General features: G+C 37.8%; 1 protein-coding gene across 4 annotated transcripts in view; it reads right to left on the bottom strand.

The window, feature by feature from the left end:
• Positions 1 to 555: 555 nt before the first annotated feature.
• Positions 556 to 26,564, bottom strand: part of cpne5a (copine Va) — a gene marked incomplete at both ends in the record, with an annotated part of 49,886 nt that continues 23,877 nt past the window's right edge. For all 4 annotated transcript variants that reach the window (XM_079468362.1, XM_079468360.1, XM_079468361.1 and 1 more), the window contains 14 exons: positions 556 to 744; positions 1,100 to 1,173; positions 1,542 to 1,599; positions 4,910 to 5,012; positions 5,708 to 5,835; positions 7,229 to 7,410; positions 7,565 to 7,611; positions 11,732 to 11,793; positions 13,201 to 13,254; positions 13,953 to 14,028; positions 14,235 to 14,276; positions 17,870 to 17,974; positions 18,168 to 18,271; positions 23,162 to 23,225. In XM_079468362.1, coding sequence (XP_079324488.1) covers positions 556 to 744; positions 1,100 to 1,173; positions 1,542 to 1,599; positions 4,910 to 5,012; positions 5,708 to 5,835; positions 7,229 to 7,410; positions 7,565 to 7,611; positions 11,732 to 11,793; positions 13,201 to 13,254; positions 13,953 to 14,028; positions 14,235 to 14,276; positions 17,870 to 17,974; positions 18,168 to 18,271; positions 23,162 to 23,225 — 1,288 coding nt within the window. The remainder of the gene's footprint in view (positions 745 to 1,099; positions 1,174 to 1,541; positions 1,600 to 4,909; positions 5,013 to 5,707; positions 5,836 to 7,228; positions 7,411 to 7,564; positions 7,612 to 11,731; positions 11,794 to 13,200; positions 13,255 to 13,952; positions 14,029 to 14,234; positions 14,277 to 17,869; positions 17,975 to 18,167; positions 18,272 to 23,161; positions 23,226 to 26,564) is intronic.

Below are 26,564 nucleotides of genomic sequence, written 5' to 3' on the forward strand. Positions count from 1 at the left end.
GCAATATTTCAAGCAAGCACTTACAAAAAACTCCACAAATTTCTATCGCACTTCCTATTCATCCTTCACAATGATGACTATAAAATAATTATAGATACATTTGAATATTCTCTTATATAATACTCTCTTAATAAACATAGAATCCTGACATGCGACACACAAGAACTACCTTTGTTCAGACGCTAATGTTGAGTTGCTAAACAAGCTCAGAAATGGTGCTTGCATTTGGTGATCTCTCTCATCAAGTCACACTTGATCTAAATGACATCAAACTTCACATGTATAAATCTCTTTTGGTCTTGGCTTAGTAGCCAAATATGGGAAAAACACAAATAAACACTGTATTTTCTGTACAAATGCCAAAACGCTGATATTAGGCTTTCCATTTCTCCAGCGTGCGAGTCCCAGAAACGGAGAACTGAAGCCATCCGCTCCTCCAAGACAGCAGGTAAACTCATACTTCATGAGTTGTGTTGTCTTTCAAAGCCACCAAATTGAAAGCGACATCAAGCAGTTATTTTCTGCCTTCGGTAGTCTGGACCCGACAGAGTAAACTCATATGGTGGGTGTCGGGCTGAGCACAGGTGGGCTGTAGTCCAGTGGTGTCTGGTTGGGTTTGATGCCCCTTGATTTCATGTATAAGATTAACTGTTCCGGGATCTCAGCCAGGACATCCTTGGCAAGCCGTGCCATGCTTAGAACATGGTTACCCGTCCGGTCCATGTAGTCTCTAAATGGTACAAACTGCAGCCAAGATTTAAGAGTTAGATCTTTATTTATTGAATCTTTTTCAACCTTTGGTTGGTTCACAAAAATACATAGTTGAATCTTTTGTTATTTATAGGCTGCAGATGCTGTTATTTGTTTGTTTGTATATATATATATATATATTTATTTTAAACACAACACATCCTTTATGTGCTCTTAATCTGAGATGCTTGAAAATCTAGGTCACAAAAAGTAAGAAATTTCCTCATATATTTATAACTTATAACCTAATATATAATGCTTCAGTAATAAAATATTGCGGCTGTGAATGTTTACTGGGTTTTCCCATGCTGATTGATTGTTATTTACAGAAATATTCAAAACCATGTACCTGTACAATGTCTCTCTCTGCCAGCTTTCCTCTGGAGGATATTCTCACATCATCACCATCCAGTTCTACCATGGCTAGAGAGGGAAATCATCATTATGAAAGGCCAAAATGAATACTAATAGCAGATGGTGGGACCTGCTAATTATATTCAACAGCTGTGTGCTCAGTAAAAAGACCTCGCTGGTTGACATCTGTTTATCAGCCCAAGACCCTAAACCTTCGCAATTAATTGACTTTTCATTCAGAAAACTTTATATGAGTGTAAACTGTGAAGTTAACGTCCATTAATGCATTCAAGCTTAAAACCAAAGAGGACATGCTTATATTAGCTTTATTTGACTGAGTTGTTGCATTGAAAAATACTGAAATAGCTTTAAAGGCAAAAAAGGCTTGGAGAATAACTGTTCTAATGTGAACAACATGCTATTGTCTAAAATCTTACCATCAAACTCCGCTTGGCCAACTCCAACAATAATGATTGACATGGGTAACTTAGCCGCCTGATAAGAGGAAAACAGAGAGACACAATCTATCTCAGCTCAGAAAACCACAGCACAAAGTAATGAATAATGTATTTAGACCAGTGGTTCCCAAACTGGGGGGCTCGAGGTCGTTACAAGGGGGCACGACACTTTCAAAGTGGCCATTTTCTTATTTTTCAGTAAGATGCCACACATATTTCAGCACTGTTATTACAATGTTTCAAATGAAGCTCTAACAGTTCTCTCATTGTTATTATTATTACTGCATTTTTATTTTTAATAATATTTGAATAATATATTCTTTTTAAAAAAATCATATTATATTGAAATCAAAGCAATATAATAATAAAAAATGAATGAGTTTGCAGGTAAAGGACGTTTCATCAGAGTGTCTTTATGTGGGTGTAGATAGGTGGTGGGCATTCAGTGGGGCTCGAAAACATGTTTCTCTACAGAAGGGGGGCCCGGCAAAAATTTTAATACATTGGAATCTGTCTAGAACATGTTTTGGATCTATAAAAGAGACTAGAAATTTGTTTAAAAAAAGATTTTCTTTATGCGTTTGTCTTTTTTTTGGTGGAGGGTATTAATCAAAATAAAAAAAAGATTGTCTTACCTAAATCACAGTTAAATCCAAATATAAATTACATTAAATACATTTCATACACTCCATAAGCAAGAAAAATTTAGCTTTTAAATTTGAAACATGTCAAGCCAGTCACGTTTAAGCTGTCTAACTCACTCTGTTAGAAAAAAAACCCCACTATATGCATTATTCAGACTCTTCTGTATCAACATTCTCTCCCCTGTGCCTGACTGACAGGTCAAATCCCCTTTATCAGAAAAGCAAAGAGTGCGTCTGTATTCAACTAGCTGAAATATGGCTTACCATTGACACCGGGTAACAAGAGAACCACAGGATATTTCGAAAAACAAAACTCCCTGCAAAGCTGGTTGCAAATGAAATGTTAATGCATCTACACTAATACATTACACATGATCCCAGCAGAGCAGGAATAAAATAAGAATACATGCATACATACAACACTGGAAAACAAAGGATTACGATTTCTCTACAATATGAAATCTTGGAAGTTTATAGTGAAATATGGATTTAATGTATGTAAAATATACACCGCACCAAATACCATTAAGGCTCCTGGGAGTTTGAATGTTAAAGGCTGTATTTTCTTGGAGAGCCCAGTTGAGGGGAATGAATAATTTGTTGAATAAAGCTGGGCAGACACACGCCCTCAGTCACTCTGATAAGTTTGTGGGCTGTAATGGAGTTAGAATTGGAATTTCACAAGGGGTCACAAGCGATCACACACACACACAAACACATCACGTAAGAGGAAAAGAATCCACGCACAACAAACCAAAGCCACTGGTGTCTGGAGATCTAATCAAACCAAATGAGTGATTTACACCTTTAATTATAATGATTCTGAGATCAATGTCTTCAATAAACACTTAGTTGTATATATAGGAAACCAAATGACAGGCTCTATAAGTTGTAAGGACGGGCCCTGAATGCCTCGGAAACTCGGTTAAGGACCTGCAGTGAAAGACACATCTGCCTGCATGCATTGTGTATACAGCAAGTGCCAATGGACAGAGATTATAAAAAAACATTCATGGTGTTGGAAGTAGGTCAGCATTAATGCTCACGGGGGACCGAGGCGGTCATGTCTTGAAAGAAATAGAGCTGGGAAGACGAGTCTAAACAAACACCATCAACACAAGCAAGCTGCGTGCATTTATTGCTCCATTTTCTGTAGTTCTTTCTTTCTCTCGCCTTCCTCTTAAATTCACTCTTTTCCTGCCAAAAATCTTGGTGTTGAAATATGTGTGAATTATGCGATGCAACCCATTTATACCTAACCTTTAATAAACTGTAAATCACAGGGTTCTTTAGTCCACTAAGTAAATTACAAATAACCTCTTTCCTGGCTTCGGTGTATTCTTAAATGTTCACTCACAGCATGAACATGCTCACATTAGCCGGTATCAGTAAGAATAAAACTTCTTTGAGGACTTAAATAGAGTCATTAGAGCCACATTAAAGAACAAGTTAACCCAAATATGAAACAGCCTGTCATCCTTTAAGGTTACTTATAAGATTTTTAGTGGTTAAACATTTAATTTTCCCCATTACGCAGCCATCCAACAGTTCAAGAAGACTGTTTATAGGGCAGAATAAGTCATGCTGACTTTTATGGCTGTGTGAAGATAATTCTCCTTTTCTGTTCAACAGAAAAAATAAGGGCATATGGGTTCAGAATGAAAGAAGCAAATCATTCATGGGTGAACTTTTGTTGTACCTGTGACATTTTCAACATACAAAGCAGAGATCAGAAACAGCCAGTGAACAGTTTGTAAAACCGATCGAAATGAATATCAGCGACAGACAGAGTCACAAAACAGTCAATAAAATAACCAGTTTGCTTAAAGTGATCCCTCACCCAAAAATGAAGATTCTGTCATCATTTACTCACCCTCGTGTCATTTCAAGCCTTTATGACCTTCTTCCACAGAACACAAAAGAGATATATTTGGTAACCGAACAGCACTTGCCCCCTTTCACGTCTATTGAATGGACACGAAACCAATGCAAGTGAATGGGGGACAATTTTTTTTTTTCTAATCTTCTTTTGTGTTCTGAGGAAGAAAGAAAGACATACAGGTTTGAAAAAACAAGACGGTGAGTAAATGATGACATACTTTTTATTTTGGGGTGAAGTATCACTTTAAATTGCTGAGAGTGCAGAGAAGGGCAGAATGAGAGAGAGGTTTTATTCTTCAAAGTGCTGTGTTTAATCTAATCGCTTTGAAAAGACTAAGAGCGAAAGTACAAGGGAAATTTTTACAGCACTCCAAGTAATCATCGAACACAGCTTCAATAAAATCACTTGGAGCTCACAGAAATGCACAAAGTTGGAGTTATTCGAAGAAGAATTCACATCAGCTTACACTGCATGTTATTTCAGAAACGGGATCCGCAGAGAGAAGGTGAAGAAGCGGGCGAGAAGACACAGAGCAGCAGGCAAGATCTTAAAAGGAAGGTGTGGCTGTTTTAATAAAGTGACTAAACAGTCGCAAATTCCCTTTAAATCCAGTCTGCTGGGTAACCATGGCAACAGTGGCGGATGGATTCCATTAGCTGGGGAGCGGTGGTGGAGTGGACAACAAGAATACCCTGAATAACCCTCTTGCTAGGGGACACTTGTGATGTCATGATGCACCAGAGTAGGAAAACATGAAGAGTTTGCTTTGAAGAGACACAGAAAGAGAGATGGTCTATAGAGGATTGCTAAAGATAACTCACATTGACAATGGCTTCTTTGGTCTGAGCCATGTCTGATATCACACCGTCTGTGATGATGAGAAGCACAAAGTACTGAGTGCCATCCTGAACTGCATCTGCATACCTGCCACCACACACACACACACACACACACACACACAAACACTTTTATATCAGCATGTTGCAGACATCAGCAGACATTGTAATGATTTCTCGGGTAGTTCCAAATCAACCTAATGAACTATAACCAAACACAAAAACCCCTTTGATGCTTTGCGTTTTAACATTGTGGATGAATAATGAAAGAATAAACATCATGATTCAATGCTTGGTATTCAGGAGCCGTCTCATGCATATATATATTTGCTCTGGGATATCCCTGAGCTATTGACACAGCTCTTCTGTCTTCATCAAAATCCCATAACGCTCTTTGTGATGCAAAAGAGTTTCCTGAACTTATGACAGGGGATGTGGCACGTCAGAGGTCTGCACATTTTCACACAATTGCACATTCAATACAATCACTATTGAAAGCATCCATTGGTTATTTATTACGACCTGGTACCACATATTAAACATGAAAATTACATTGATTCAATTTTTGAGGACCTATTTTTTATATTCAAGAACTCAACCGGTAAAAGCTCAGCCTATCAGAGGCGAGAGGGGTGACGTCTAAGTGAGTCTAGTGCTACTGAAACACTAACTGAACATTTAAGGTATGTCATGCTAATAGTTTTCTTGGGTTTAACATGACAGTTTCACTTGGTTTAAACAGCAAACAGCACACGGGTGTAAGTGCTTTTGTGTGTTTCTCACCTTGCTACATGGTTGATGACAGGAGCAAAATTGGTGGGTCCATAAAGCTGGACAGTCTTTAGACTCTGGTGGTAAGCCTCCAGGATGCCCTCCATCCCATTGCAGTATGGATTATCTGCATTCCCATTCTTTAAAGGGAATATCACAGATCAATCATGTGTCTCAGTGACCAAATAAATATGAATCATTTGAATCATTTATTAGGTACATGCTGCATTTGCGAATGTCACGAATCTATGGAATTTAAAGGGTTGCACAAGAGTTGTGAAAGTGATGCGTTATCATGTGATCAAAAGTTGAGATAACGTTATTCCAACTGTGGAAATCACTTAACTTTGGTATTCTGCTTGACTTTAAACTGACACGGCTTGTTCCACCCTCAAATAAAATTAAATCGTTCACATTCTGGTTTATCAAAAGCTGCCAGAAGTTTGTGGATAATGTTGAGAATATGATCATTTTATGATTCATAATTAATTATTCGTGCTCTAAAGATTATCCAAGTGATATTCAAAGAATATAGACGTAATAAAGTAAAGCTATGAATAAATATTCACAGAGTTCCAGCATTAAATTACTCGACACAAGAGAAGAGAGGTAGAAGGAGTGGCTGATGGAGGAAAAGAGAGAGAGAGATGGAGTGAAAACTAATTAACAGTCTCAAAATGCTGAAATGAGGGTTTGGTACAAGCACATCAGCAATGCTTGGCTAATGATAAAGAACGCCAGGAGAGCCGTATTTACACATTACACCAAAATACACCCATGCACTACTGACTACAATATCATAAGCATGCACAAACATCTGCATAAACAACTAAATAAAAGAGCAAAGTTTGTTTCAACGGACACAACATTGGTTCTTGGGTATAAAACTTTGAACCTTGAATGAAAAATGCAATATTTGGGTTCTTTCTAAATCAGAACTATCATATGTGATTTTTTAATTATAGATATCGATAAATCCAAAACTTTTTTACCTTGAACAATGAAGGCAAACTTAAGTTGAATTTGTTGTCATGAATTTCTTATGGTTTAATGTTTTTATTTTTATCTGTTTATGGATGAGATTGGGGGATGCAGCTTTACAATTTATTTAAAAGTTTTATTTTAAATTATTTAAAATTTCTAGGTTTGCCAAGAAATGAATGTACTCTGTGTTTGTAAATAAAAACCTCAAAATATGGAGATACGAGGTTCCAGAAGGACAGCAATATTTGTATTTTTGTTTATTTAAATTTCATATATTTTGGTTAAATTTTTATATTTGTATGTATAATTTTTGTTCATTTCTTTGAGAACACTCTAGTGTCACGATTCAGTTAATGGCCAAAAACACTTCTTTTGTTACTCCGCCTCAAGAATCAGTGCCATACTATTTTACAAACAGCACAAAGCAACACTATTCACTTCCAGCCTGAGCGTATAAATAACACTGCATGAAGCTAAACAGAAATTGCGGTGGATATATGCCAGGTGACTGTGAAATCCACATAATCTATCATATCTAGGAACTAGTACCAGGGGAAATTCATGGGAAACCCTGCCATCAGGAGGAAGTTTGGCTCCGAAACCCAGTGCTGGAAACATCTTATCGCTGTCGTAGTCTTGAATTATCTCGCCAACAGCTTTCAATGCCATGGCGTACGCGTTCATCTGATAGGGGTTCATGTAGTGCAGAGAAGTGGACTGAGAAGGGTTCCCTAGAGTGTACAGAGAGAGAGAGAAACAGACAGACCACAAATTATACCACAATCTAATTTAGACCGTCATGAGTGCTGTGCAGATTCTAAATTTATATTTGGGTGAATCTGTGAATCAGCAAGCAAATTCAACACAAATTTATGAAATTCCTACCATTGGAAGCAGTGAAATCGATGGCCACTGTGAAATGGATCTGAGTGCTGAGAGAGAGAGAGAGAGAGAGAGAGGGGGGGGGGTGAGTAATACAAAAAAAATAAAGACCACTGTAATGTTTAAATATACACCAACATGTGAGATCATGACATCAAGGTTTAACAATGGCGATGGGATTTTGATTTACCCCAAACTGTGGTGCCGATTTAAAACACTCACAGAGCTCTCGCCCACTGTGTGAAAGGTTGGTGTAATTACCATCTCTAGCACAGCATTGCCCTTTCTCACCTGACAGGCGGACAGCCAACCTCCTGTCCAGCATCCAGACATTCCTCACAATTAGCTCTGCCCACTGGACAATAAACAACATCTGCTTAAAAGCACTTTTTCCCGGCCACTATAATCAGAGACACCAGCTCCAGAACAGCGGCTGAGGATGCCCTGCCACTTCAATGTCACTGAACCCTGCTATAAAATCAGTGTGAACCTGCATGGCAGGTACCTGTCCTGAAGAGAAACTGACCAGAGAACAGTTCATTCAACAGACTCGGTGTGAAGCCAGCGATTACCCACTGATTCTGATGGCCAGATTGTAAAGAGTTGCAATGGCCATCAGTTTACTGCAGGGACACGTCTTTGAAATAATAACCCACTGATTCACAAGCGATTTGACTCACAATACTTAAAGAAAAGAATATATATTGTGCTCTGTGAATGTTGATCTGAGAATGAATACTCATATTCAATGCAAGTCAGATGGCACTCCACCTGATGATCATTTTACATGAAAAATTACGTTCAATAAAAGATAAAAAATATCAGACATTTGGTCAAATGTGGATCACACCGAACAAAGGTCAGATTTACTAACATATTTCCTGTATTGTCATTCTGGACCCAGTGTATACATACATAACACATACAATGTATTTAAAATAGTCACAATAGTGCAAAAAACATTTTTACGGTTTCGTTTGCTTTTGGTCGTCTCTCTTTCACTAAATTACAAAAGCACCATGAATTAATCAAAAACTTTAATGTAAAGACAAAAAAACTTAAGCAGTAACATTCTGCCAGCCGGGGGGGCGTTATTCGTTATAAATTAAATTATCATTTTGTATTAAAATGTAACCTTTATATGTTACATGTTATTATTAAATGTATCTTCTTACATTATTAACTAATCTAAAAGTTTGTAATGGAAAAACATTTACACTGTAAATGTGAATTAGCATCTAACATGTGAATTTGCACATTTCTATTTCAGTAATTTGATATTTGCATGAACAAATAAATGTAAATGTATTCAAGAAATAATGTTTTTGTTAAAATGGCATGTTTTTTCAAGCTTACAACTTAAGTGAAGCTAACAGCTTTTTCAGCAGCAGAAGCAGGGACAACAATTGTACAGATCACCGCTAAATCGCTGTGAAATATGATTATGACATATCCAATATCTGAATCTCAATGGCATTCTTGAACTCTGCACAGAATCTCTTACACCCTCTGAATGAGCCCGGATGCAAATGAGAAACGAGATCTGGATGGAAATGTGCAACCGGGAAACACAGAGAGGACAAGGTCTGTGAATATTTATGAAAGATTTCCACAAAGACAAATAAGCATCCTCAGGTGCGAGTGGGTAATACACCAAAACGGCGCGTGTGGAATCAGAATAAAAAGAGATAAAAACGGAGCCCCTGACTCTGATCTGCAGGTTGCCATTCATAAGTAATCCCAGCGGTGGTGGATATTTCCCTTAGCGCTGATTCATCAGGGATGGGAAAGTGAACAGTAATTACATATTTACATCCGCAAACATGATCACACATCTACTAAACAGTATTTTCCGCCAAATCGTATTCGCAGAAAACACAAGGGTGCTGCATTTATGCAAAGACCTTGAGGAGGTAAAAAAACGATATCCCTTTATATCTGGTCTTTTTCCAACTCAGCACAATATTAACAGGAAGTGAAGGCGCAGCACATTGCTGATTAACAAACTCTGTTTATCCTCTTTTATCTTCATTCCTTCGTTTTTGTCCGTCTCAAGTTTTTCGATTAGTGCTGATGTCTCTAGGCACAAAGTCTGGGCCGCTGCATTAATCTGCATTATACTGGGATTCACTGCAGCTCCACTGGTGGAGACGCGAAACCTTGAAGTGTGTTGGAGGAGAGCACAAAAGACATTTATCTTAATGATCGAATTAAGGATGTCAGCTAGTGAAGACAAAATACACTTGAATCGCCTAGAATTATATGGCACGAAAGCATTATGACTGTCGGACCATGCTACAGTACAGAGAAATGTGTTTATGTCTGCTGGGTGCTAGTTCTGCATCCCTGTATGTACAGTATGAGCATCCTGTCATATCTGCTTAGGCCTCAGACTACTGTCTTTTGAGCAATGTAAAATAAACTTTTAAGAAATAAACACTAGTATATAAAATATAGCTTGATTGAAATTAGAATAACAAAGCAATTCCTTCCCACAGACCATTTCTTTTTTAAAGGACAATTAAACATTTAACAAGCTCTCTGGAAACCCTCTTTAAATTTTACATTAGCTCTAAAAGCGGCACGACGCTGAACCTTTACGACCTGCAGTATATACTGTATTAACACCTTTGAGACAAGAGGCTTTCACTCAATCACAGCTGTAAAAGGAGAATCCCTGTCGCTCTCTGAACCATGATGTGATTCAAGAAAGCACAGTCCTGCCTAAGAAGAGAAAACAGAAGGAAACCTGTAGCAATAGGAAATCCATACAAAGGTCTGTTTTCAGCATCAGTATTAAAGGTCAGAGTCTGATGGAGAAAAATAACAAAGGTGAAAAGCTGACAGAAAGCAGTTTGAGTGTTGTGACGAGGTGTGAACTGCTGATGTCATAGTGATATGGATTACTTGGGAGTAAAAGGTCAGCAGTGTCCTTCAGATACTCACTGATAGACAGTTCACACTTCAGGCATCGTCTTTACTTTCTCTCTCTTGTATTTATTGTCACTTTTTAGTGATTTATAAAGAAGGAAGGGTTGTTGAGGAAAGATGAGATGGGATTTGGTATGTCGCTGGCAGGGCTAGTTGAATCAATATTTATTGGAATCACATCCTATACTGTATGTGCCAATAAGTCACCTTTTATTCACCCTCTTGTCATTTCAAACCTGTGAGACTTTCTTCCGCATTTTGAAGAATGTGATTAACTTGCCCCCATTCACTTGCATTGGTCCATACAACGGAACTCAATGGGGGCCAGTGCTGTTCGTTTACCAACTTTCTTTAAAATATCTTATTTTGTGTTCTGAAGAAGAAACTAATTCATACAGGTTTGAAATGACAAAAGGGTGAGTCAACATCACTTTAACTATCCACATGTTGGCATTTCTACCCATATTCTCTGAATTTAATAGCAACCTATTTTTATCAGAGCAATCATTCAAAAAAGTGTAAGTAGAAATATTATCAAACAAAGCTTGGGTCAAAGAGAGACAAACCGAGTGGTTGAGTTTTTATTCCTTCAACCAACTAGTTAACCGAGCCTATGTGATTATGTGAAAACATAAACACATCTTTGCCATTTTTTTCAGTAGCATACCGGATGTTAACAAACATTAGACCTGGATGTGCCTTCATGATCTCCTACCTCTACATACAGAATGCAAATGAAATATTCTCATGTTTTCAGACACTCTTTGCCAGAGATAACACAAGATAAGTTATACATCCTAATGCCAGAGACATCAGTGGATCATGAGCAATGGTTCAGAAATATCTTCCACAATCGTCGCTCCTGTGTAGGAGAGAAACCATTCATTGAAGCAAAGAGAGGAGCTGGCAACCCCTGACTGATGATCACTGTAACTGCTAAAATAACCATGTTTGTTGTTCCAGCGTAACATTTAAAGGCTTTGTTGGGTCTTGTTTACTGAAGCAGTTTTCAAAAGCTATTACTGTGATAACATCCTGATAGCTTCACAAAGATGCTGACCTTTACATCCACTTTCGCTTCTCTATAAAACATGCTGTAATATAAATATTGTATGGCGTGATCAATCAGGATTAAAGAACAATGTTTATTCCTTGTGTTCTTGTTTGTGAGTATAGGAATGCGTGCACAGCTGTGTTGCAGTGTCTGTTTGTGTACGCTTGTGTGTATTTTGTCCATACCCTGTTTTGATGTAGTCCAGGAATGTGTGTTCGGCCTCCACGGTGAACGAAAGCAATGTCACCTGGGTAATTGAGTAACAAAGAAACCAACAATTTACACACGCTGAACGGCATATGTATATAAATCACATCTGCCACAATCTATCAATACATTATTCAAATATACACTCTCAGCAGTCAATTCAACACACTTTTTCATGAGTCTTGTCATTACAGCACCACAATCTTTCCGTGTTGGGAGAGAAACAAGTGATAGACTATTCATTTGAGTTTTGTTTACAATCTCTATGCCAATTCAAGTCTTTCAATTCAAGTTATTCACCCACACCTGCAATAGGTTGTTTTCACATGACGTCACAGCACTGCGCGAAGTGCAGATGGAGGGCAGGACGTGATTTTCTCCATAGGATTTCATTACAACAAACTCAAAATATCTGTGTTTTGTGTTGTTTTTGAGAGTTCAAATCAAACAATGAAAGGTATTTTATTGTGCAGCAAAAGTTGATGTTCATGAAGGGGGAAAATGCGAGTATTGACTGAGAAATGGAGATAAAAGTGGCTTGTAAACTTGATTCTGCGGTTGGGATGAGCCGAGCCGGATGACTTTCTAAAACGCTTAACGGGGCTTAATGTACCAAAACTCAAATTTACTGCTCAAGAACCTTGTTATGGCGCTGCAAAGATCGAGTCCTGATTTAAACAGATAAAGTGGTAAATCTCGTTCATATAAGTTTATTATAATGAAACAGCTTAACGTACCGAAACAACGATCACTTAAAAACGTATTTTTATTAAACCTTGTAATAAACACAAGCTACTGTTACAAGAACAAGCTCCAGGAATAAGAATAGTCTCACCTTAACTTTGTTTCTCATTAAAGTTCATTATAAAGAAACCACATGACTTGACTCAAGGCAGCGATAAACTGAGAACATAAAACTTTTCTGTTATCATGTTTATGTTTGATATCAGTGATAAACAAAATATTTTGATTTTCCGTGGTTGTTGTTTTGGTCATTAAGCTGTTTACTTATAATGGACTTATATTGGGAAGAAATGCTTAACGGTAGATTTTTCACTTTCTCCGTTTAATAAGGGCTCGTTCTTTCAATGGAAGCTAGTGCTTATCACAAGTAAGGTTTGACGGAAATGTGGACTTACCTGGTCGTTGTACAGGTCGTAAAACATAGGAACTTTGAGTTTGTGATAGTGAATTCCTATGGAGGAAAATCACTTGCAGTCCTCCAGCCGCGCTTTGCGCGTCATAAAAACCACGTGACTGCACACGACCTATATAACTTCCTCCCTGCTCTTCTTATAAGAATTGGACAAAGCACTAATCAGTCAATGGACGTACACGTTTTTAGTGTCAAATCACTGAAAGCTAATATTTTCAATATTTATTATTTTTATGAATAATATTTTTACCACAGTCCTTTATTATTACTTACGTATCCTTAACTACTTACACTCCCCGAGTTGATGTATCTCCTCTTTTTCAGTTTCTTCTTGGAATTCACAACCTGAAACAACAAATTTAGAAACAGCAGATGATTTAAAGGATGAATGGATGTGTTTGCAAGAATGAAAGAGAACTGATCTCTGTGATCTTTAACCTAACATTTCAAGACATCATTTATTTAAATGCGTTTAAGAAATCCAGGTCAGTTTCATACACAACCTAGGCTAACGGTTTGAAAACCGGGACACTGCTGATTTGTATGGATTGAGGTTTCGTTGACCCGCCACGGCTGCTTCAAGTGCTGTTTGCTCAAACCAAACCCCAAGAGACCCCAGATCCTTTCAGTCGACTGCTGAGGCTGTCACACTCCTTCAGAACATTCCACCACCACGCCCCCGACCCACCACTGGGCTAATGCAGGGGTGCCAACACACGCTCGCTTTCACACTCCCTGTCTTTCGTGCTCTCTCCCGTTTTATCTTTTGTTCCCTGTCAAAATATAAACACTAGCTGTGTCCAACACCAGAGGAAGCCTAACAGACCATAATTTTCTCTCCTAAACAAACTGGTTTCAATTCGGCTTCCAAAGCAACATAATGTCATGTCTAATAAACATGAACATATTCAAAAGAGCTGTAGAAATGTAAATGATTTTACTTAGTAAAAATGGAGTCAGGCTGAAATATTTATAAAGTATTTGATGTGCACCACCAGATCTAACATAAACTAAAAACTCAGCTTGCCATTGACTGAACTTACCTCGTATACGTTGAACTGACTCTGACCGCGGGAAAGGTCTCTGTAACTTGTGGTGAACTCGCCGATGAAATCATGACTGAAAAAGAGAGACTGTTATCGTATATGATGATTTCAGGATATATCATTCATAAATTGACCAAATAATGTTTTGTAATCAGGATTTGTGTGATAAATGATCTGATAGAAAATATTATGAACCTTCATGAAAACAATAGAAGTCTACTAGATGGATCATATGGTAAAAAACTGTGTAAGCAGATACACGTGTGTGCATTTATCTACCTTCCATCTCTGTCCCAGTCATATATCTCCACTTTAATTGACCTAAAAGATTAAAAAAGAGCATTTAGGAACACAGTTTTGCTATATGTTGTGTGCTGTGTACATGTATGTATGATATCTTGGCTCTGTGCATGTGACCATGATAATGTGTGCACTGTATATGCGCTACTCTCAACCCAGGCAGCACTGAAAAGAGAGACTGAAAAAAGGGTGAGAAGCAGCAGCTTTTTGATTAAAAACAGGTTAAAGAGACTCCCTCACTGTGCTTTTCATCTCCATACTAAACCAACCAATTACAGGTCATTATCCAGACAGTGCACTCGGAATTAAACACCAGTCGGCAGGGACTGTTTTCTCTGGCTGCGCTACCGAGCGCCACTACACCTGACCGGACACATGCGAGTTCAATTTTAACATTAATTACGTCTGAAGTTTTGAATAATTAGAAAATCATTCTGTTTAAATCAAGTTAACGCGATCAATTACACAGAGGAAAGCGAGAATTGTAGCCTCGCTAATAAAAGCGGCCCTGGAGGATAATAGCATAAACCGCTTTTAGGCGCTGAACCGGGTGACACGCTTGCAATTACGAAAAGCACGGAGGTGCTTTTTTTGTTTTAATATAATGTTAAATTATTATTTCTATATCATTTTTGTTTCTTTTCATCTCTTCTGGATTTTGTTCAAATACATTTTTTAAAGCTTTGCAACAAGCAAAGCACGTTTCCCCATGTAGCTCCAATCAATACTTAATAGAACCCAAAGCCCCAAAGTGTGGCGATACACGTCTTAAAATAAATTATTGAACTATTTATAAAAGTATGTAAAACTATAAAAACTATAAAATTATAAAACTATAACTATAATAAGTTTCAAGTCAGACATACTTAATATAAAAGGGTAATTGTTTGCTTATCAAGCCTAATAATTATTTTCATAAATTAATGGTTCTTCATAAAAATAATGTTAATAAATATGTTTATAGTTCATTTTCTAATTTTCTGCTGATTACACCTCAATGATTCTAGCAAAAATAGGCCCACTGATGAATTTTACATCTACTATGCTACAATGTGGTGTAGAGGTCTGCTTTTTTCTTCCCGCTCCCACCCGCTATATTTTATTCCGCACCATCCCGCTCCCGCTGAAAACTCACTTTGTCTTCACCCGCTATCTGCTTAGAATGATTTGTGACCCAGACGCAGACAGCAGGTAAGGGGTTAACACAGATTTATTAACACAAAACAAAAATCCACAAGGGGATAAAACAACAGAACAAAGGAAAAAACATAACGGGGAACCAGGAACTCATAGACAGATAGCACTTAACAAAAGAAGAAACAACTAACTAGACTAGACATCACAGAAGCAAAAGAATGACAATGAATCAGCACAAGACAGGAGACACAAGGACAAGGAGGAGGAGGCTAACAAGGGTAAATTAAGGCAGGTGCAAGGAATGAACACTAATGGGGAGCTAACAGAGAAACAAAGGAGCGGGCTAAAGGACGCGAGAGAGAGCATGGCATGACAAAACCAAAACAATGCAATGCCCTTTCTCCACATAAAACACACGGGTCTGTCTCTTACACTTTAGAGTCAATACAGTAGACAAATATATAATTTAAAAAAATAATTAAATACATTAAATTCGCCGTCTTTCACTCAAACTATAAGCGCAATATGAATAAACAAAACCCATTGGCTTATAGCTAGCTCGTGCAAAATAACATCCATGCAAAAAAGTCTCCCCGAACGCAAAACACGAACGCACTCTTACTCTCTTCTCTAAGGTGTGACCTGCCCGCTCTGTCTGGGGCAGATGCATGCAAATTAAATGAATGATGGAGTAAGTACTGGTCCATGCTCCCAGCACATGCATAACACAGTCCTCAGTTCAGGCTCTACATGTGGTCAGTTAGAAGGATGTCGGGAGTGGGCACCTGTCCAAAGACTCGCTGCCGTCCATAGTACCACAGTTTCCGAAAAACAGGTGTTATAGGAAATTTTTTAGGTTTTGAAGGATCCTTACTCTCAAAGACATTAACCAAATCTCAAAGGCACAAAACTTTATGTGATTTGATGAGAGGAAAACATGGGCTCGAAAACCACTGAGCCTCCATTGAAGATCTCCACAGAGAAGATTGAGAAACCATCCATCTGTCGCCTTCAGTAGAGGCAAAGCAGATTGATGCAAGACAGCAGATGTAGCAGATGCAGCAAGGTTCACATGGCCCAAATCCAAGAATATATTAAATGCAAACCTTCTTCTGGTCTATAACTTCTTGGATTCCCCAACGAAGGGTCAGGCAACCCCTCCAGCAAAATACATAAACCTACAAACAAGTCTCTGTTTCAAAGCTAAACTCAACTCTTCTACCTGACAAACAACCTAGAGAACTTTCTACCGAACTAGAGATACATCAGGAAATGTCTTCACCCAGGAGGCCAGAAGCAATTCCCCCTGTAAACTCTGAGCTGTGTTACGTGCTTTGGCTGATTGACAGGGTTAAGCGCTGTGTCTGTCTCTTCCCAAGATCACAGGGAGATGCAGATCAATTTTGACACTATGAGCAAATAACGGTTTCCCTACATGTCAATCAAACCAAATAGGCACTATTTGTTTAAGTCCCCTCAAGGAACACCGCCCACCTTGTTAACCAGATGCCAAAGTTGAGCTGTCTCAGAAAATAGCGCAAGGACCCACAACCATGAGATCCAGGACATTGATCGAAAGCAAGAAAGCTAAACACAACTGTTATATAAAAAACTCAAACTTGAAGTTCACATAGTAAATTATATATTAAATTCGTGTCTATAGAACTGTTGAATAAAAGCCATACCTCACAGTAGCTTATATTCAATCATAGGTTTACTAGACATGTGTTAGTATTTCGTAATACAATCTAATACAATCTTATTCAATAATGAATATTGTTACTGTGGACATCTCAAAATACCCTCAATATTATGAGATACTTCCTTATCTGTATTGTAAATTTTAAGAATGCGCATTAGTTTCTTTACCATCAAATGTGTCACTTATATGAAGGGCAGAATGAAAATACATAACATCTCTCATTATAAATTTTAATCTGGGAAAATATTACAACTGGAATATAAATACTCCTCTCCACTGCCATCTATACAATAGGAAATAGTTAGCAGAGCAGCACAACATCTGGAAATTCTCTTTTTTTAATCACTTTTCTTTCTCTCTCTCTCTCTCTCTCTCTCTCTCAAACACACAAACACACACTTGAGATCATAGGCCAGGTGGGAACTTGGTGGAAGGTGGTTTTGTTCTCTGTGTTCTGATTGGCTATGACAGCTTTTGGGCACCACACGGCTGCCAATGCCTCACCTGGGCCATGAAAACTAACCCAGGCTCCCACACAAAGACACATAAGCCATATTTACATAAAGACAACCATTGACTGACATACACTGGAAATAATTTAGCCCTGTGGAAAACAATAAAGTGTAAAGCAAAGTACACACAAAGTGAAAACAATGTCTTGTACAGCAGAATGAACACACACATATACAGTTTCACTTCACCACATACAGTACACAGTGTGTTTGTGATGCACTGATGCATTTACCTGCATATAAATGTGTTTGTGTATGTGTACCTGTCATAGTCTCCATTGCAGAGTGCTCTGACAGGGATGTTGAATGGTTGCCACACAGGGTTCAGTGTACTCTTTACTACCTCAGTTTTATGGCAGATTGTGAACCTGAACAATAGAAACCAGTCAAACTAAGCAGTATACTTCATTCATTGAAGTAATAATTAATTGTAATAACGTTTAACTTTTTTTCTCATTTTCTCATGTCAAAATGTTGTAATGTCAAAATTAATTTGACGCCTGACAAGAGATTTTTCTGGTCTGTGGTTATGTGTGATGGTGAGACTGACAGGTAACTCACGTTCTGTCCTCATTACTTCTGTAGAACACCATGAACGGGTCTGAGCGGCCGAAGAAGTCTTTCTTATCCAGTTTATTAGCACAGAACTGCATTGTGGCAGAGTCCTGGGAGAGAGAAAGAAAGAAAGAAAGAAAGAAAGAAAGAAAGAAAGGTAGGAAGGGAGGCAAGAAGAATAGAAAATGGAAGGTAAGCTGTAACAACAGAGAAATCCTTTTCATTCAGCTTTTTCACGGACAGTTTGGATGGATAAAGAGACTCTGAAACCTCAGGCATTATGTGCACACCACACACACAGTTTATAAAGCAACGTGATTCAGACACCTGCATTTATGCAAGTTAAAAGGGAAAAAAACTCTATTTGCCTATTCTGTTTAATAGTTTGTTCCTCACACCAACACCACCGGTCCTGACTGAATTTCGATATTTAGTGCTCAAGAAATACAGGCCCCTCACATCTAATCAGAATATTTCATACCGTGTCGATAATGACATCTACTGCGATTGTAATTTTCTCATTCTAATGGCCATCATTATCCTCCCTTCTCCAATAACTCAAGTAAAAAGCTTTGTTATCGCTCACTGGGCTTTGTTATCGCTCACTGGAGAGCTGTATTCACAAAAGAGGCTACATTTTCCTATTGCTGCTTTTTGAGGTCTTCCTGAGCCTTATTAAAAAGTTAGCAGACACAGACATGTATGGCAATCCATTTTTAAACAGTTTATCATTACATCATGTTACATAACATGGCCAATGAATTTAATAAAACATATAATTGGTTACTTCAATGTCACTTATAACAATGCAGTTTCTTTTTTTATATATATATGTATATAAATTGATACTAATACATTTTGGTTTAGAGCAAAGAAAAACACTTTGATGTCCCCAAATGGTTATTTTCCGCCTGCCATTTGCAAACAACAGTTCATAGCTGGCACACTATGAACCAATTAGCTGCAAAACACCATCTTGTTCTGAGAGCGCTAGTCACAATGATGAAATTACACTGAAGTCAAAGAAGACAGGAAGAGATATTAGGAGAAGAAAAAAGAAAAACATCTATAATTTCTAAAAGAATCATTCAAGTGACATCGTTCCCAGTGTGTTACAGTCTAAACAGGCTTGCCGTGGGCTTTTAAGGTTACAGGGCCATGATTAACACAATAGAGACCACTGTCATTAGTGTTAATGGTATGATGTGAGGTCTCAATGGTATGAGGTGATTCGTTTTAATGATATAGCCACTGATGAATATGGAGGGGGAATAGCTACTGGACTTCTCATGCTCTAGAGACCATTTACCTCATATGTAATGGTGAAAGAGAAGCACGCTCTTATTAGAATACATTTCTTGACTGAAGCAGAAAATGGCGTGTATGGAAGGCTTAGCGTATGCACCTGATAATTTAAAACGGTGATTGTAACCCCATTAATAGGAGCTCTAGATAAATTTAGAGAAAAGCCATTAAAGCACATGATATTTTTAATCCAGCCTTTGTGAATTGTGCAGTATGTAAAATGCTTCCTTAAAGGAGCAATGTGGAGATTTTATTGGCACCTAGAAAGGTTGTAAATTGCAACCAACAGCTCAATCCCTTTTGAAGCACTACGTTGGCTGACACAGGAAAAAGAGTTTGTCAAGTTTCGTGTCTTTGACGAAAGAGATAACGTATTTACGAAACATGCTCACAGTTTGTCCATTTAGGGCACTGTGGAAACAATATGGCGAATTCCATGCAAGGGGACCCGTGATGTATAGATAGAAATAGTTCATTCTAAGGTCTACACATGTAAGGTCTATAGACTCTCAGTGTAAAGACAAGCGCAAGAATAAACAAACCTAAAGAAAGAGAGTCGGACCACACCAAAAGTGCGCATCTAATAGAGAGTGAAGAGCGATGAAGACCTACAGTACAAACGCCACAAACACCAGTTTATAACACCAGTCACAGCCTACTGTACTCTCATTGTTTGTGCATATATTAATACTTTATTGTTACACATGTCTATCTTCCTACTGTATTCATATGATATAGCCAGAATATAAAAATTAATAAATAATAAATCTCATTATCAGAACTTAATTTTTTGTATCTTTAGTAAATTTTTGTAACTTGCCTACATTATAATTATGGTGAGCATCAATAAATCAGATAAATCAAAGAAAAAATAGGTATAAGATATGAAATTATAATGGGAGATTGTTCCCGTGAAATATAGTTACCGTGAAACTAAATGACTCATTCTGTGAAATAGATTTTTGGTCATTCCGCCCACCCCAATTGTAAATGAGCGAAATCGACTTGTGCTATATTTTTCATTTATCGATATAACCATGTCCGTATGCTGCCCTTTATTCTGCCACTTATTCCCTTTTCCTTACAGCTGTTAAATGCATGTACCTGATCAAAACAAAGCCTTTCATAACATCTTGTAAAATCTTTTTTTATGTGCCTTATTAACCCGTGCAAAACACATATATATCTACCAGATGTACCTCACAGGGGGAAAAAGCTTTTTGAGTATTTTAAATAAGCTTGAGTGAGCCGGTGTGTGAGCAATTCACTGCACAAATGAGCAATCCTTGGAGAGTGTGTGTGTGTGTGTGTGCGTGTACGTGTGCGTGTGTGTGTGTGTGTGTGTGTGTGTGTGTGTGTGTGTGTGTGTGTGTGTGTGTGTGTGTGTGTGCGTGTGCGTGTGCGTGTGTGTGTGTACCTCTAGCCACTGTTACAGCCATTTCCAACCCAGAAAAGCTGTAATTTACTCTGGGCTGCTATTTCAGCCATTTAATAAGTACTTTCACCGGTGACAGTATAAACTTTACTAGACAGAGAGAAGAGTGTTAAAAGTGCCATCCTGAAACTTTCCAGAAAGAGAACATTTTAAAGAGATACTCTTGCAGAAACTCCTTTCTCTCCCAGTCATGAAAAAAGACAATGTGTCTGTCTACTGTGACGTCTTCATTAAAGTTGCATTAAAAAAACAAATATAAAACACAAAAAACAATATAAATCATGTCCTTCGATTCGCTATTCACACATTATTCTTATAATCTACAGTAGTTCTACGAAACAGACAAAAAGATTTTTGATGCTTATTTTTTAAAGGAAATTTTGCAGTGTTTATTGTAAATAATTTATCAATGTGGGTCCTTCTCTTTGCAAAATTCCATTTCACCCGGACATGTGTCAAAATACAGAAGTAAAAACAATCGCAACTTCCGGTTGACAGGGTCTTTAAAGTCAGCCATGTCTGACTCAAAATGAACTGTTATGTGTATGTAAAATAATTTAAATTGAACAAAAAAGATAAAACATGAACTATAAATTAAATCTTGCATGGCCTGATATGAACATATTCAGAGGACTACACAGAATCAGATTCCTTCCAAAACTCTTAATTTGCATTTTAACGCATGTTAGCCATCTCTCGCATTTATCACAAGCCTCTTATCATAACCATCTAGTGCTATTCACTGTGATTTCCTCTGACTCTTTATTATCCAGCAGTAATCCAGTCTGACACAGCAGATCAAATCTAAAATGCATAATCAGAATATAAAATGCTCCATCGCATGATTCTCTTCAAGTAGTTTGACCAATGTATGGTTCTTAACACAAGTGATCGACTTCAGGACTTCTCCGGATTCATACTAATAATGAGCAACCTTTGAAGTGGATTTCTGAAGAGACACTGTCCTCTTTGGGCTGGACAGGGAGAGATCAAAATCTGTATCCCACTTTGGGGACCCGGCTTATCTTCACTAGTGTCAGAGTTGCAGTGTCGAGTGGTTACAACATTCAACTCTGCATCCTTATCGAGAACCTTGTTGCCAAACCCATAACCCTTTGATTCAAGAGGAGTAAGGTTATAAAACACATAGCATCTACTCTAAGTTAGAATAAGGGAGACTTTGACAACAAGACTTTCACTTTGTACACTTTCTACCCAGAAAGCAATCATGCATTTTTCAGCTCTATCAGCACATGTACAGTATTGTTTCCATTTAGGCGTACAGATGAAAAGGCTGTTAAAGGGATAGTTCGCCAAAATAAGACAATTCTGTCATCATTTACTCACCCTCGGGTTGTTCCAAACCTGTATACATTTCTTTCTTCTGCTAAACACACAGGAAGATATTTGAAAGAAACAGATCTCATCCCCCTTTTGCTGCCATACTAGGGAAAATAAATACTATGGGAGTCAATGAGATCTGTTTGGTTACTGACGTTCTTTCAAATATCTTTCTTTGTGTTCAGCAGTACAATCAAATTATACAGGTTTGGAACAACCCGAGGGCGAGTGAATGAATCTGAAATTTCAAAAATCTCTTAAAAACTCCTTTTACTGTCATTAACTCCCCAATAGACCTTTTTCACAGCGTGATGTGAAAGAACCGGTAGTTGGGTAAACGCTTGTCGACGCTCTATCTCCGTTCACTTCACAGAACAGTTGCCGAGACTAGAAGCAGCTAGACATGTAGCGCTGCCTTTATGCTGATTTGACTAACATACTGTATATCAGACCTTGATAATAAACAAATAACTAAAAAAACAATGTTTCTGTAATGTTTGTTTTCCCTAATTTTACTTCTCCCAATAAACCATGAAGAAATCGGACAACATATGTTTCTGTCGTTTTGGTAAATAAAATGAATGCCCTTGAGAAAACAAGCTAAATGACAAAACGGTTTTCCTACTTCCGGTCTCTGTCACCATTTTGTGAAATAGGCGAATACAAAAACATGTAATGATGAAAACCTTTCTTTATGTTTCTGATGTTATAAGGGTTGGGAAACAGAGATATTTGTCAGCAAAATTGAAATGAAAGTAGTATACGATATCATCGGTTTTTGAAGTTGTGAATAGACATAGACATCTTTCCAGTTCATTTCTGAAATACTTTATCTGGCAGTCTGACAGTGAACGGTTTGATCTTAAAAATAAATCGCTGAACTTTCACATCATTATGTAGATAAAGACGTAAAACTTACCCTGCAGTTTCCGAGTTCCTCCGCAGTAAGAATAATTTTACCACAGTTCTTCCCAGGTATTCCACTACAAGAAAAACACAAGCAGTGCATTAACAAACACAATTTTGTTATTTTGTGTGTGTTTGCATGTGTGTATGTTTGTGTCCGTGTGCATGTATGTGTGTTTTGGTGTGTTAACATTCTGGTTTCTATGGTGCACGATATAATTAGAGAATCTGTACTCTTGCATCCAAATGGTAGGGTAAAAGATCAGCTATACAACTGCTCATCTTCCCCTGAGTTATTACAGGACACCTGTTTCCTTAAACCTACTTTGACTGTATTTCCTCAAAAAATCTGAATTAGAAAAAAACGGACAGTACTCAGCTTTAATGTTTTGTGCAGTGCTTCTACCTGAGTAAATATTTTTTTTCATCATTGACACGAGTGGCATGATTTACAGCCAAACAAATCCTTGAACTCACTTTTGGATGTGAACCAAAAACAAGTAAACAGGGTTAAATGAGAGAAGCCAGCTCATTTTCTGAGGATCAGATCCAGACTGCTGGCAAATTGGCACTTTTTAGAGACAGGTTTACAAATGCCAGAAAGATGAAAAGTATAAAACAAGATTAAACATTAAGGAAGATTCAATTAACTTTAATTTGTATAGAAGAAGCTTTCAAAAAAAGGAAGTTTGCAATTCGTCCATACAGTAGCTAGTTCTCTTAATTTTAACATATTTCAAACACTGGACTTTGTGAACAGCTTTATCTGAGCTTCATCCAAGCATCCCTGTGCAGACACATAAATTCATTAATTGAGAACAACCACGGATAGACGAAATTCAGTCAAACTGACAAAGCACTAACAAAAGTATGTATGTCATGAAGGCATTATAAAATAAAGTTGCACTGTGATTGTAGACAAAACGACGAATTGACAATTGTAATGCTAGCGTGGCTGTCCCAGTAGGAAAAAAGTCGCACAGTCGTTCAATGTGAGAGGAAGTCTGGAATGATGAAACCCTTCGAAACGTGGTATTCAATTTCCTATTACAACCCCAGTGGTGTGGCCATTTGTTTATTTGGAAAGTGGCTTTTAACACTCTGTGTTGGCCGTGCTCTGCAGAAGAGCAAAATCAATGGTGCTCACACCCTTCCAGCCTGCATTCCCAATTGATTCGAGCCTGATCAAACATCTGAACCCCTCAGTGCCTTCAGCTAATATTGAGCTAATGCACGCTGTTTAACTCTTATTAATGCAAACTCACCAGAGTTAAATTTTCCTTTCATCTAACTTAAACCAGAAGGCTAGAATGTTGGAACTGCATTCTGTATTTGAAGCAATATCCTCACCTGGAACCAAGCGAGACAATCTAAACCAGTTAGAGTCCACCCTGGTAGAAAATGGGCATTTCTCAGCCATCAAACAACTGTCAAACTGTTAAATTGGACTTTTTTCAATCGTGGAGAAGGCTTATATTTTTTTCTCTGTAGATATGTAGAAAGTAGAAAAAGTTTTGCCCAAAATGAATTCTATGTCGATCTAATGCCATAATTATTTTAGAAAAATGTAATTAAATTAGAAAATAGCTGTCAAGCTAGTCTATAGAAACCAGGGGATGTGACAAAGCAGAAAATACACTTGTTCATTTGGACTTTTTACACTTTTAGAAGCTTGACGGCTGTGGTCACCGCTGTAAAAATGATTGTGTTATAACAATACAATTTGCGTTTTTTCCTGGGGGGGTTTCTGGGGCAACACACTTTGGGCCCTATTTTAACGATTTAAGCACATGGTCTTAAGCGCACGTCTGCAAGTGTACTAAGGGCGGGTCTGAATCCACTTTTGCTAGTTTAACGATTGGAAAATGGTCGGCACGCCCGGGTGCATGGTCTAAACAGGCTCTACAGAGCGCTTTTTCGTAAATACGTCATCTCCTTCAGGAAAGAAGCAAAAACGTGAAGACATCTTAGTTCTGCTAAATTTAAATCGCTGGACCTTTAAGAGTTTAACTGTCATCATGAAAGACCTGTATACATATTTCTTAATAAAAAAACAGCATACTCATATGAAAGTACAGAATTAGTATTTCTGGGAAAACGTTTCTTTTAAATCTTGAGCACAAAAACTACACTATTAATAATAAGGTTGCATTAAACATTATTTTGTGACATCATTACTATACCTTCCTTTTATTAATGAAGATGAAATGCAACAACTCAGTATAAGCCTGACACAAACACACGAACAACTGAGCATGAACTACAGCACATGATTTGAATATGGGCATACTTTGTTGGCATTTACATGTCAAGGGAAAGCTCGATAATGTTGACAAAAGCAATAATAATGATCTAGAACACACATCAGCCAAGGAGAACAAGGTATCTTTTTGCACATACAGATTGATATCAACTCTATCACTTTAAACTAGAACCAATTAAGATCAATAGGACCATCCCAAAGCTGCCTTCATAAGCCAAATGACTTATAAATCAACGTATAAATCACACAGTCCGACCGGTTCACTATGATCAAACAGTACCTTAACAAAGTATGCACACAAAGCTTCATCCTTAAGGAACAGGAGGAATATATTAACATACTGTTCACAGATGAAAGAAAGTCGGGCAGAGAAGAAGAGTTAGGTATTATGTGGAATACCTTCTTTATACGATGCTCTCAATGCTGCCTCTTCGCCATCAGAGCATCCGCGGCTGCCCACCGTCTAATTTCATATGGGCAGGCCTGATTTGATCAATTCATGCCAGAAGAAGAGGTGATTTATGGAGGTACTCGTCAACCTAACAAATTGCTCTGCGCTTGCGGCTCGTGAGGCAATTGCACATGCTATATCAGAAACCATTCATCAAAGTGTTGACAAAAGTTTTTGACAACAAAAGAAGAGTTTTCTTCCTTCTTCTATGTTAAGATAAAAAAATAAATTGTGGTTGCAATTAAATAAAACATTCCAATGATGTCTTGACCTTGAGACTTCTAACAAAGTGCGCAAATGTAATCTCACGTGACTGGGAAAGATGCATAACAGAATTAACAGAAGTAACCACAACTGCCATTCAAAACAGCAGGAAGTGAAAAAGCGGAGGGGTTTGAGCACATATCATCATTAGGATGAAATATTACGCTGGCATTGAAACCAGCAGCAGGTTGACAGGTGGCAATGAAAAAGAGAAAGCTACGGAGGAAGATTCAGAGACGGAGAGGAATGATTAGAAGAGAATATGTGATGAACAACAGCAGAATGAGAGTCAAAGATGGATTAAATATTCATGTGTTTCCGAGCATGCAAACGTGTACGGGTGCGTTAAATACCTAGAGCAGCTGATCCAGGAACAGTCCGAACAGCTCTGGTTGAGAGTGATAAGCCGTGTATTCACAGACCATTGGGGCGGTAGGA

Source organism: Barbatula barbatula (assembly GCF_947034865.1).
Source record: "Barbatula barbatula genome assembly, chromosome: 11".
NCBI classification, from domain to species: domain Eukaryota; kingdom Metazoa; phylum Chordata; class Actinopteri; order Cypriniformes; family Nemacheilidae; genus Barbatula; species Barbatula barbatula.